We start from the raw sequence: 13,267 nt of genomic DNA on the forward strand, positions 1-13,267 counted from the left end.
ATACTTTCACATTGAACAGTTGACGTAATTCTGTAGTTATGACACAAGGTGACACTCTCCACATAGGATTATTGCTTTCCAAAACATGTTATTTCTTGATGAATGTTATGTTGTGCTAAAGGAGAAAGCTAATCTAACCATAGCAGGCATAACAGAAACATTTATTTTACAGTATTCAGGGGGAAAAGTAGCTAGGTTAAAGACACCTTATTCCTGAAACTAATAACATAACTGCACAGTGGTCTAAGTCACTTTTCCACATTAATATAGTGTCATTGTGATCAAGTCTTTGATCACGGCATACCAACTGTGCCTGGGACTCTTGTAGAAATGGTAGGGCAAATTAGCTCAGCACCATCCAGGGGTGATGGGGAGGATTTTGGATGGTGTTGCGTTATGCTGTCACGCTCCATCAACTCCTAGTGGGTTGGATCCTTACAAGCGCAATTGTGATGGTTTGCTGGAAAATGCGCTCTCCTCTAGGTGTAGAAACTTTCTGCTTAAGTGAGCAGTGTGATAATAAAAACGGTTTGGTAGGATGAGCTCGGCAGGCAGATGTCCTGATTGACTTTCCTGAGCCTGTTGGGAGTTGCTTCAACAAGGCAGAGCCATCATCATGAATTTTGCTTCATGTAATTGCAACGGGAGGAAAAAGGAGGTAAAATAACAATATTAAAAAGTACAGAAACATCCTGTTTGGTCAAATGCTGGGTGGCTAAAACCCTATGGGGACTGAGCCAACATTGCCCCTAGTGGCTGCTATTGAAGGCCTCCCTGGGGACCTGAATGAACATCTATAATTGCATTAGATCTGGTATCTGAACTGCCTGCATGGGAAACAGCATGGGTATAGTCAGGTTCCCAAATAGGTGGCTTATTTCTTAAGGCACATTATTCCCTCAGACTGCATTTGATGAGCTTGTGACGCTGCATGTATTGACAGCATTGTTTGATAAAAACATACGGTTTCATGTCTTGGAAATGTTTATTCCCTGGCTGTAACTGCACCAAATTATGAAATAACTTCTCATTTGTTAGATTGCATTTCATGCATGCTAATTGATGAAACATGAAATCTAATGAGATTATAGATTTCTTCTCTATTGAGAATTGTAGGGGTAGAGGCTGGTTCTGTCCAATTTCAGGTGAGACAGAAAAAAACGTGTTTGTTTTGTAAGGTGGGATCCAGATGTATAAACCACACAGGCCAGCTAGTAATATCTGCTTGTGTGATTAAAAATGAAATGTAATTACATACTACGCAGTTTCTTACCTTTGTGGTTGCTAGATGAAAAATTGACATAAAAATAATTACTGGTGAATGAATAATAATAATATTTTACCATTCCTCAATCTTTCTCCTGCGAATAATCTTTACTTCAGTTCACAGAAACAAAATGCAATCCTGGGCATTAACAAACCTTCTCATGTATCCAATTTTGGTAGAAGAAATTAAATTCTCTGTTGTTTAATTGTTTCATTAAAAGTTCCCTTTTCCCTGTTATTCCATATGATGAGCTACTGTACATTAAAAATAATGTTATCTCTAGATTGAACTCTATGCACACAAAATGATTTGGTTTATATAGAGAGTAGGTTGTAGAATTTAATTAAACCTTAACCCTAACTTTAGCCCAGTAACACATAGAAGACAAATGGCACAAATGTGCCATACATCAGAAAAAGTAATTCTGAGAGTGACCTTTTGGCCCTCAGCCAGCTTTGCAAACTCTTATTATGAAGAACAGTAGGTAGAATCTGTAAAAATTAAAACACCATGTAACTGAGAGTTGATGGCATGTGGTTTATGTATTTTTGGAAAGTTACTGGAATGGATCAGCTCAAAGTGCAATACATGTAATTATTGTTGAACAGACGTTATTGGAAAGCCACCTGAGAATATAAAGCCAGTTTCCAATTTGGACTTCGGAGATTTCCTTTTTCATCATTCACCACATGATCGTATTTATTTTAAAGTCTACAAAATGTGTCTGTATTAATTGTATTCCATCTTTTTACTGCAAATGTGTTTAACTTTAGCTCCAATAACTGTTTCCATTTTGACACTGATAAAGACGAAACACGTATAATACTGAAAGGGAAGACTGCAATCGCGATCACTGACTTAAATAGGATTGGGAATCCAACGGATAAAGCTAATTAAATCTAAAGAAATATGCACTTGGAGAGGGGGGAGATTGGGGAAGGAGGGGTTACAGGCTAGAAGTGTATAGATTGCCGGTAGTGGGTAGGATAGATTGTGATAGCGACAGATGTCTTGCAAACCTATAGCAGCACAAAAACTGTCTTAGTAGATTGTACCTCAGGGAGCGAGGAGGACTTTGGTGCAGCTGTCAGTCGCGAGATTACTTCTATTATCAGTCCGTGCTCAACCCTGCAAGGGAGTACATCAGTTCCTCGACTCTCCCTACCGTTTGGGTGTAAGGCAGTAATCCAGGTTGGTTAACTTTTTTATCCATATTTATTCCCTTTTATTGTTTTTCTCATTTTGGTGAACATAAGGGAATACAGAGCCAGCAGTTGGTAGATTGAAGAGTGAGTAATAAAGAGGAGAACGTGTGGGGTATGCTATCCTTTGTTCTCTTTTTTTCCACGTAGGCGGTTTTGCATTCCTATATCATATGTCGATTTTAGGATTCAACATCTTCAAGCTATGATTTGGTCAGGGTTTTATTATGTGGATGCTTTAAACAGTCTTTAACAGTATTTGAACAATGTCTCTGCACTTGCGACGGCGACCAGCGCGAGGCATGAGGAGGTGTGGGGAGAGAAAAAAACGCCTTGATTGACAGGGCTTTGTGTGTGCCCAAATGTAGTTAACTGATGTAATACGTCTGAAAGCATCAGATGTAGAATAAAGAAAAGATTCAAGTTTAATAGAAATACATCTAAACATTATTCCACCGTTCCTCTGGTCTTTACACTAGATGAAAAAAAGGGGTATTGGTGAATAGTGAAGGGGAGGCTGGGTGGGGGTGATTGAATCACTGCGCTTGTGCTTCTTTCATTGTCGAAAATAGATGGTTCAGGTTTTTTCCAGTCACTATTATTGGTTCTAAAATGGAAAACATGAAATACTGTTATGTATCCAAGCAATAAAAGTTATAACCAGGTGGATTTCACAGTTCACTTCATTCTGCAGCAGGCTAGGATGCCCTTCTCAGCTCTGACAAAAGGACCCATCAGATGCTATGCGCATTATTTTCATTCATCTCAACAATTTAGGCCAATTAGAATTGTAATAGTAAAGAACACATGGCTACCCCGTGGTGTTTACAGTAAATATTTTTGTGATCATATTGCTGTAGCTTAATACGTTCTTGCCTCTCATCCCTGAACCGGTTAATCACTGATTAATCGCCTGTAGCCTATGTGGTAGCCTATGTGTAACCTTCTTCCCTAAGGTGTGGATACCTTATCATGTTCTTCTGGCTGATGTGTCATATTTATTCAATTTGATCTAATCCACAGAAATAACCACAGTGATTCAGTTAATTGGCATGCTTGAATATTGGACAGTGTTTTTAATATGAAAGCATGGTTATGCAGTAGCCCAGTAGAAGGCAAGCATCACTGCTTCTTCTGTCCACACCCCTTCTTGATTGCCCCAATGCAGCACTATGGACAGCTCCTATTATGATCATACCTATGTTGTAGTTAAAATAATTATGCCATAGGGCAGTCACTCTCTTAACTCAAGACAAAGGCTGCTTGCAAGACTGGCCCTAGACTTTTGGGGCCCTAGGCAAAATTTGATTGGGGGATACCCCATCTCACTGCAAAAAGGTGGTGGCTCCCCTCTAGATGGCAGAGAAGAAATTACACTTCAAACTTAATTCTACAGATATTTCCACAGGACATAGACAGAATGTAGCAGTTGTAAGTACCTTTGTTGCCATGCGGTTACAATTAATTGGGGCTCCTTGGTGCTCAGGGTCCCTAGGCACATGCCCTGAACGTCTAGTTGGTATTCAGCTGTGATTAGTTTAGATAACTAGACTAACAATCCAAAAAATGGAAGCTGACATGACTATTTTAGTGTCTGTCTTGGCTAACATTACCAGACAAAACATCACAACCAGTTTTAGAAATTTTGCCTAGAGTATTTTACAACTTATTATCCATAGTAAGTTGAGACCTTGGTTGTGTAAACAAATTGGAATTGCATATTTAGCATTTTTCACTTTTTCTGGCTTTTTTGCTTTTCTTGATTATGTCAGGCAGAAACCTAACCTCCATGAAAAAAAAAAGGCCGATATAATATCTATGCCAAGGATATTAATAAATGTGAAAGCCAGACTACTTCTATCTTAAGGACTTATGATGTATTATTATGTTCAAATGCAACCTCTCAGATTATGTTTAACTTTAGTTCTCTGTTTTTTGATAGGGAAGTTGAAGTCTGATAAAATGATCTCTTCCTCTTACTAACATTTGTTTGTGATAATCTTAACCTGACAAAACATGACATGAATACTTTGGCTATTGCTTTTCTGTAATCAGTGAAACATGCATACCACAACAACTCTATTAATTTCCATGCTTTATGAAAGGGGTTGCACATTAACACTTGCATGCAGAAATTGAGCATTTGTCTGTTTAATAAAGTGTTATCCTATACATGCTTTCTCTAGCCTGAATCATATCTAACCTTTGCACTAAACGGGACACAAATCCAGAAAAGTCACAAAAAATGTAGTTATTTAGTTATTTGTCTATACTTATTTACAGTGCACTCACACTAGACAGCTATTGGGTTAGTGGTTCTGTAAATATTTTCACCGGGTTTGTTGAACAGGCCCCAGTCACGGTCATTGTACAAGCCCCCTCTGTTTCACTTTCTCTTCAAATATACACACATGCACTACCAGTCAAAAGTTTAGACACACCTACTCATTCAAGGGTATTTATTTAGCTTTACTATTTTCAGCATTAATATATAATAGTGAACACAAGAAGTATGAAATAACACATGCAATCATGTAGCAACCAAAAAAGTGTTAAACGGATCAAAATATATTTATATTGTAGATTCTTTAAAGTAGTCAACCTTTGCCTTGATGACAGGTTTGCACACTCTTTGCATTCTCTCAACCAGTTTAATGAGGTAATCACCTGAAATATCAGTTAACAGGTGTGCATTGTTGAAAGCTAATATGTGGAATTCCTTTCCTTAATGCGTTTGAGCATTAGGTAGGGTTGGTATACAGATCATCATTATGTCTTCTCGAGTGTCTTGACAAAGAAAAAATCAAATGCACTGATTTCAACAGGTGTGTAGACTTTATTGTAAAATGGTTACTTTCCCAGCAATGCAGAATTAAGTTGAATGATGATATAAATAACTATAACACAGGAGGAATAAATATACTCAATAAATAACAATAACCAACGTATATGCATGGTGTTCCAGTACCAAGGGCAGTGTTACGAGGTAGTTGAGTGAACTACCTCTAACCTGCCATTCTAAAAGTGCCAGTAGGAATCTATGCACAACTAAATCAGACCATTACTGGGTAACATTAGAATGACAGGCACATCGTAATATTACCCAGGATTCCAGCTAGGGTGTCTCGCTCTGTGGTTTACACAAGTACTGGACAGTTTAAAACTTTGAGTAGTTCCCATGCAGTGGTGTTTTTGTCTTGTTGCCAAGAAGCGCCCTGCCCTTCAAAGGCTGACTGAATGCTTTCTTACAATAGAGACAGGAGGCACTGTGCTGGCATTGTCTTGCATGTTCTTTAGCTTTAATGTGGTATTCAGGTTTGATTCTAAATACCTGAAATGCATACATCACTCACAACAACCTGTCACACGTTAAGTAATGCAGATTGTATTCACTTTTAGGAGGCACCATGGGAGGAAAGCTGAGCAAGAAGAAGAAGGGGTATGATGTCAGCGACCCAAAGGACAAGAAGGAGGAGGAGATTACTGTGGCTGCTGTGAGTGCCATTGATGTCGTCGCCAATGCCGTGGAAAGCAAAGTGCCGGCCCCAGTTGCTGAGTTGGCAGCGAAAGCTGCTCCTACCGTGTCTGCTGCATTTGAGGAAGGCGTGGAGTCGACAGCGGCAGCCAAAACAGAAGTGACAAAAGAGGACCTGTCAGCTGTAGAACCAGTGGCCAAGGGAGCCACTGCAGAGCCACCAGCGGTATCAAACGAACCTGTGGGAGCAACAGCAGAAGAACCAGTGGCTCCAGAAAAAACAGCTGCTCCAGAAGAACCTGCAGCAGCACAGGAGGAGCAAGCACCTTCGGCAGCACAGGAGGCGCAAGCACCTGCGGCAGCACAGGAGGAGCAAGCACCTGCTGCAGCACAAGAGGAGCAAGCACCTGCTGCAGCAAAGGAGGAGCAAGCACCAGCTGCAGCACAGGAGGAGCAAGCACCAGCTGCAGCACAGGAGGAGCAAGCACCTGTGTCAGTACAAGAGGAGCAAGTACCTGCGACAACTCAGGAGGAGCAAGCACCTGCGACAGCACAGGAGGAGCCAGCACCTGCTGCAGCACAGGAGGAGCCAGCACCTGCTGGAACACAGGAGGAGCAAGCACCTGCTGCAGCACAGGAGGAGCAAGCACCTGCTGCAGCCCAGGAGGAGCAAGCACCTGCGGCAACACAGGAGGAGAAAGCACCTGCGGCAGCACAGGAGGAGAAAGCACCTGCTGCAGCACAGGAGGAGCAAGCACCTGCTGCAGCACAGGAGGAGCAAGCACCTGCTGCTGTACAGGAGGAGCAAGCACCTGCTGCAGCACAGGAGGAGCAAAAGCCAGCGACAGCACAGGAGGAGCAAAAGCCAGCGACAGCACAGGAGGAGCAAAAGCCAGAGGCAGCACAGGAGGAGCAAAAGCCAGAGGCAGCACAGGAAGAGCCAGAGCCACCCGCTGCACCAGAAAAGCCTGTAACCCCAGAAGAGCCAGTGATGGCTGTGGCACCAGCCTTGGTTGCTGAGTTACCAGTAAAAGCTACTCCTGTGGTGTGTGTTGCACTGGAGGCCGTGGTGGGATCGGCAGCAGCCACCACAGAAGCAACAGAAGAAGCCCAGTCAGTTCCAGAGGCAGTCGTCAAAGGAGCTACCGTAAAGCCAGAAAAGCCTACAGCAGTAGCAGACAAAGCAGTTGCATCCCCAATAGAGCCTGAACTACCAGAGGAGACAGTGGCAACAAAGGAAGAATCTGGGGTAGCAGATGAGAAACCAGACACACCAAAAGAACCTGTGGCACTGGAAGAACCAGTTCCAGCAACAGACGAACCAGCAGCTGCGACCGGTGAACCAGCAGCTGAACCTGCTGAAGAACTAGTAGTCTCCATGACAGCCTCTTTGGAGCTAGCAGCAACATCAGAAGAGCCAACACCAGAGGTGGAACCTGAGGCTGTTCCTGAAGCAGAAGAACAAGTTACAAATGAGGCAGCAGAGATTATAGACGCTAAACAACTTGAGTCTGCGGCCCCAGAGGTTGAACCAGAGACTGTTACAGTAGAGGTCCCAGTGCCTGAGGCTGTGGCAGAGCCACCAGTAGAGGCAGAGGCAGCTCCACTCACCTCAGGGAAGGAGACTGCACCTGCACCAGAATCTGTCTCCGAACCAGCCTCTGACGAGCTCCCTGCACCTATAGATGAAGCCACTGCAGAGCCCGAACCTGAAGCTGTTGAGGCCAAGGCAGTAACAGAGGAAGCTGAGCCAAAGGCAACTGAGCCAAAGGCAGCAGAGGCTTCAGCTGCTTTGCTGGAAGAGGCAGCCAACAACGCAGAACCCATCCCTGAGATTGTCATCTCAGAATCGGCTACCCCTGCTGCTGCAGATGAGGCTAGTGCTGAGCTAGAGGAAGCTGTGCTGGAAAACAGGGAAGCGATTTCCACAAAGGAGGCTGCTGCTGATTCTGTAGTCACTGAGGTCAATGGGGAGTGTCAGGAGCAGGCGGTCAAGCCAGCTGCCAAGTCCTCCCCAGAGCCGCAGCAAGAGGAACGTGTCAACGGCATTGACAAGCCGGAGAAGGCTGTCAAGGTGCAAAATGACTGTGAACTAAAAAAGGACTTGAACCTGACTGACGACATTCAGATTCCTGAGGCCATCAGTGAGGAAATTAGTCAGGCGGTTAACTTGGTCTGAAGCTAATATAAATGTGAAGTCCCTGATGATACGAAAAAACCTCCAACAACACAGGCGTCTGAAGATAAACATCTACATGTCTGTTGTGGTTACTCAGGCAAAGGAATTTCTGTTTAACCAAAAAGAAATACAACCACTCAAGGTCAGAGAGAGACAGGGAGAAAGTGAGACAGGAAGAGGTGTAAGACGAATGCGGTGTTGAGAGTTTTTGCCCCACATGTCATTGTGGAGGTGCAGCTGTGCTTGCAGATTTTGCGATGAGATAGAAGCCAGCGAAATGTATTGGACGAGTAAAGACAAACCGAGAAAACTGGACTGACAAGAAAAAAACTGGACATTAACATTGGAAGTTATGAATGGAATGAATAGTTTTGCCTTTGTGTTTGAGCCTGATGGATATTAAAAACGTGTTTATTGGAATAGCATTCTATAGTATGTAATTTAGACTTTCACATATCTTTTCCTTAGCTATATGAAAAAATCATCAATAAAAAGTGTTCGCCTTTTATAATGGTGCAAACAGTGGGGGAATGTTCAGTAATGGCTTGAAAAATAGAATAAAAAAAGACTGTTATAACTGATTGTTGATTTCAGTTTTATGTATTCTGTATCAGTTTGTGGACACGTTCCATAATTTTATTTTATATTTTTATGTTTATAAATTGTTTATACTTCATTTTAAAGTACCTTTACAATGGATTATATTAAATTAACCTCAGTAAACCTTGGTAAAAACAAAGGAGGTCTTTTAAAACTTAAAACAGACCATTGCTTTATTAATGTTAGCCAAAAGACTGAGTGTACCAGTATCAGCAGTAGACATTATTTACTGAACATCTGGACTCTGGTCATTTATAACTTCTAGAGTTACATACAGAACAGGTTACTTTTGGTTTAGGGATTGCCAGTTTATAATACCAGTAGAACAACGGTCTCAAGGTCAATGGCCTTACAAATATTTAGCTTGGATGAGCTTGGCTTGCTTGTGTGCCTGAAACATTTGGATATGGTAAATGCATGCCGGCAAAGATAATTTCATAGGACGTTTCTTCCTATACGTCTAACATGATAATAAGCCATCTCATTGGCTGGCTGGCAGCGCACATGACCCACAGAATTAAATGGCATGGGGAATTGGGGGATGGGTTTACATTCTTGGAGGAGGAAGGGGCTCTCAAGGTGGTGGGCGGGATGAATGGGGGATGGGGGGGTCTTAGATGAAAGGAAGAGCTCTGACGCAGCACAGAGAAGACAACCATGACAGGCCAGCTAATCTCTTTGGCTTTCTATATTTATTTATTTTTTACTGTTTCAGGAACTGAAATTCAGCAGGGGGATGGAGAGGTTGAAAGAGAAGGATGGCAGAGGAAATATGACTTTCAACACGTAGGGCTTGTTTGCATTACGAGAGAGAAACCTGATGCAGTTCAGACAGAATTGTCTTCACACTTGCAAAACATCTGGGGGTGTCTACTGAAAATGCGGCACACACTACCTCGGAAGGTGGCGTCTCAAGCTATAAATATCTGCAAGTTTACACAACAAAATAATCTAGCGTCTCGAGTCTTGTTTGATATGTCTCATGAAATGAAAAGTAATATAAACAAGCCCTTAGTTCATTGGCTCTTATGGAATGTTCCAGAATACAGTGTTCACACCTTCGCCTTAAAAGAGGGGAGAGGGTATATGTCATGTGGGTGCCAAAGCACATGCATTAACAAAAGGGAAATACATGTTTGTACGTTTTTGTGTGTTTATACTGTATGTTAATGAATCTGGGTGTTCATTAGTGTCTGTGGCATATGGACAATGTATTAAGGAATATGATACAGAATATATAGAGCATGGGTCTGAAAGAAAACCTGATGGAGATGATACAGAATATATAGAGCATGGGTCTGAAAGAAAACCTGATGGAGATGATACAGAATATATAGAGCATGGGTCTGAAAGAAAACCTGATGGAGATGATACAGAATATATAGAGCATGGGTCTGAAAGAAAACCTGATGGAGATGATACAGAATATATAGAGCATGAGTCTGAAAGAAAACTTGATGGAGATGATACAGAATATATAGAGCATGGGTCTGAAAGAAAACCTGATGGAGATGATACAGAATATATAGAGCATGGGTCTGAAAGAAAACTTGATGGAGATAATACAGAATATATAGAGCATGGGTCTGAAAGAAAACCTGATGGAGATAATACAGAATATATAGAGCATGAGTCTGAAAGAAAACTTGATGGAGATATCAAAGGTTCCCAAGGGCCTTCCGACAGCACCATAATGAGCTCCTCCACATACCAATGCTGAATTCTCTCTCCATTTTCTTACAAAAATATTTGGGCCCTCGGATTCATGAAAGGAATGTCCTTGAGTGCTGGGGGTTGGGTGGATGGACTCACTGGGTTGTTTTCGGTCTCCTATCTGAGGCATTCTGTGTCAAATGGTTTCAGTGTATATATGAAAATAGGATAACATTTAATTGGTTTCCCTGTTTAGATTAGATTTACCTTTATTGTCATTGAACAGTACGAGTGGACTAAAACAAAATGCAGTTTGCATCTAACCAGAAGTGCAAATAGAAGAGGGCAGGAAATGTATTAAGTAAAGTGTATGTTACAAGTGGAATGTATAGATGTCCAATTAAACCAAATACACTGCAAAATGGCAATTCTAAATGAGCAATGAAGGCAAATAGGGGAGGGCAGAAAATTGTTATGTATATTTATGGGCAATATTTATATCAGGAAATTATATGTAAATTATAAATATCTACTGCTCCCTTACAGAGCCACTAAGAGATTCTTTAAGCAAGCTAAACAAGCTGAAGTATATTGCTTGCATTGCAGGTATTGATTTAAGTTGATGTTTTCATTGCATATTGATAATGTCTGTTTTAAGTATTAAACATGTTATACACATACTATTACACTCATTAATAAATAAAACCAAATCATTAGTTTATAGGGTAGGTGGCCTAAAGATATTCAGAGACATTTCTAAAATAGTATAAACAATATATGTTACAGCTTAAAAACTGCAATCGTGTATATCCACTATTACCATGAATTTAGTTGTGTTTTTTATCCTAAAACATTGAATAGCTCTATTGTGAATGCTATCTTTTAAAACTCAATTGTGACCAATGGGTTTAAAATGTCCCCTGCTTTTATTGAACACTTCCTCTGAGGTGGTAATGCAACAGTTACGTAACCAAGGAAAAGCGTCAAACCACAGCATCAAATATTAACTTTTCTCCTTAAATGAAGAAAGGGCATGTGTTTGCTAGGATTGCACTGGTTCCGGCAATTTTAGTGGGACAGGATCAAAGTGTGGACATGTTAACATGAGGAATCCAGTTACCCCATACTGAGAATATCATAGCTGGGTGGGAGATTTTTATCCTCTAAACATTGTGTTCTGTCTCTGCAATTTAACTCTTTTGTAAAATATGAACATTTATATATGGATAATGTGTAAACAATATTTTGTATACATCTTTGTGTCATTGCCATTGATATAGTTATAGTTCATAGAGATATATTCAACATATATTATATATTATTATATATATTATAATTATTTAGAGGTTTTCTTGTCTATAGATGTTCTGTACTCTTATGTTTTATGTTTTACGTGGACCTTAATGAGCGACTGCTACTTGTGCAATGGGTAATAGGGATTCTATTAAATGAACATAAACTCTTTCCTCCTCTATTTTTCTCTTCTCTTTCTCCTTGTCTCTCCCTGTTCTGTATTCTCAGTGACCTGTGGTTTTGGGGGGGAGGCTCTCTTTGCATCTTGATTTAAAGACTGCAAACAAGTTGCATAGTTCTGCATCCCCAGCTGCATTGCTTGGTTACACTAACACTATGTGTTCCATACTAACACTATGTGCTCTATGCTAAAACTATGTGCTCAATAACACTATGTGTTCTATACTAAGACTATGTTCTCTATACTAACACTATGTGCTCTATACTAACACTATGTCCTCTATACTAACACTATGTGCTCAATAACACTATGTGTTCTATACTAAGACTATGTTCTCTATACTAACACTATGTGCTCTATACTAACACTATGTGCTCTATACTAACAATATGTGCTTTATAATGACACTATGTGCTCTATGCTATCACTATGTGCTCTATACTAACACTATGTGCTCTATACTAACACTATGTGCTCTATAATAACACTATGTGCTCTATACTAACACTATGTGCTCTATACTAACACTATGTGCTCTATAATAACACTACGTGCTCTATAATAACACTATGTGCTCTATGCTATCACTATGTGCTCTATACTAATACTATGTGCTCTATACTAACACTATGTGCTCTATACTACGCATTGACACTGAGCTGAAAGGAAAGGAAAGGCCCTCATTCTTCAGTAATTTTTCAGTGGGGCCTTTTGACAAAAACAGGACGTAAACTTAGCAAGTAAAACTGACAGATCCCCTCAACATTTGACACCATACAACAGCATTACAAAATCCAGGGTTTTCTACATTTGTGGAGAACTAACATTCTAGTAACATATTGTTAAACACAGCCATTCAAGCTAACACTGACATGGAGAGAAGTTAGAGCCCAACAGTGAATTAAACCCAGTTCATCTTCCTGGTAATGTAACATGGTAAGGGGACTTTCTGGATCAAGGTCCCCCCGCTCCTGACAGCATGTGATAGCAGAAATAATTTTAAATTTGATTTAAAAATTTAACTGAGTCTCATGGCAAAATGTGAAATAATTAATTAAGATCTCAAGTCTTTAATGAACCTGTGCATGTCTAGAGAGAGAAGCAACTATACATACTGGTGCTCCCCCCAACTCCAGCCCCTCAGCTGGGCTTTCAGCTAACGAATGTCAGCTGGCCACAATGCAAACTCAACATGAAATGTTATTAAATCAGGACGATTAGCCTGGTGATTGGATACATACATATATGACTGCCTTTTTTCTCCTGCCTTTTGGTGAAGTGTTCTTTCGTCATAGCCACATAATGGCTGCTGTTTTTTATGTAACGGGATTTCTTTCTTCTATTCTTTGAGGCTCTTTGAGGATGACTATTTAGCTTCAGAATTATTCATTAAAATAGCAGCAAAAGGAACATGAAG

General features: G+C 40.7%; 1 protein-coding gene across 1 annotated transcript; it reads left to right on the forward strand.

Annotated features, from left to right (window-relative positions):
- Positions 1 to 2,208: 2,208 nt before the first annotated feature.
- si:dkey-56m19.5 (translation initiation factor IF-2) lies at positions 2,209 to 8,700 on the forward strand. The gene is made up of 2 exons (XM_010863940.4): positions 2,209 to 2,458; positions 5,869 to 8,700. Exon 2 carries the CDS (start codon positions 5,877 to 5,879, stop codon positions 8,121 to 8,123), a length of 2,247 nt encoding a protein of 748 aa, XP_010862242.2. The 5' UTR covers positions 2,209 to 2,458; positions 5,869 to 5,876; the 3' UTR covers positions 8,124 to 8,700.
- Positions 8,701 to 13,267: the final 4,567 nt, after the last annotated feature.

Source organism: Esox lucius, chromosome 2 (genome assembly GCF_011004845.1).
Source record: "Esox lucius isolate fEsoLuc1 chromosome 2, fEsoLuc1.pri, whole genome shotgun sequence".
Classification (NCBI taxonomy): domain Eukaryota; kingdom Metazoa; phylum Chordata; class Actinopteri; order Esociformes; family Esocidae; genus Esox; species Esox lucius.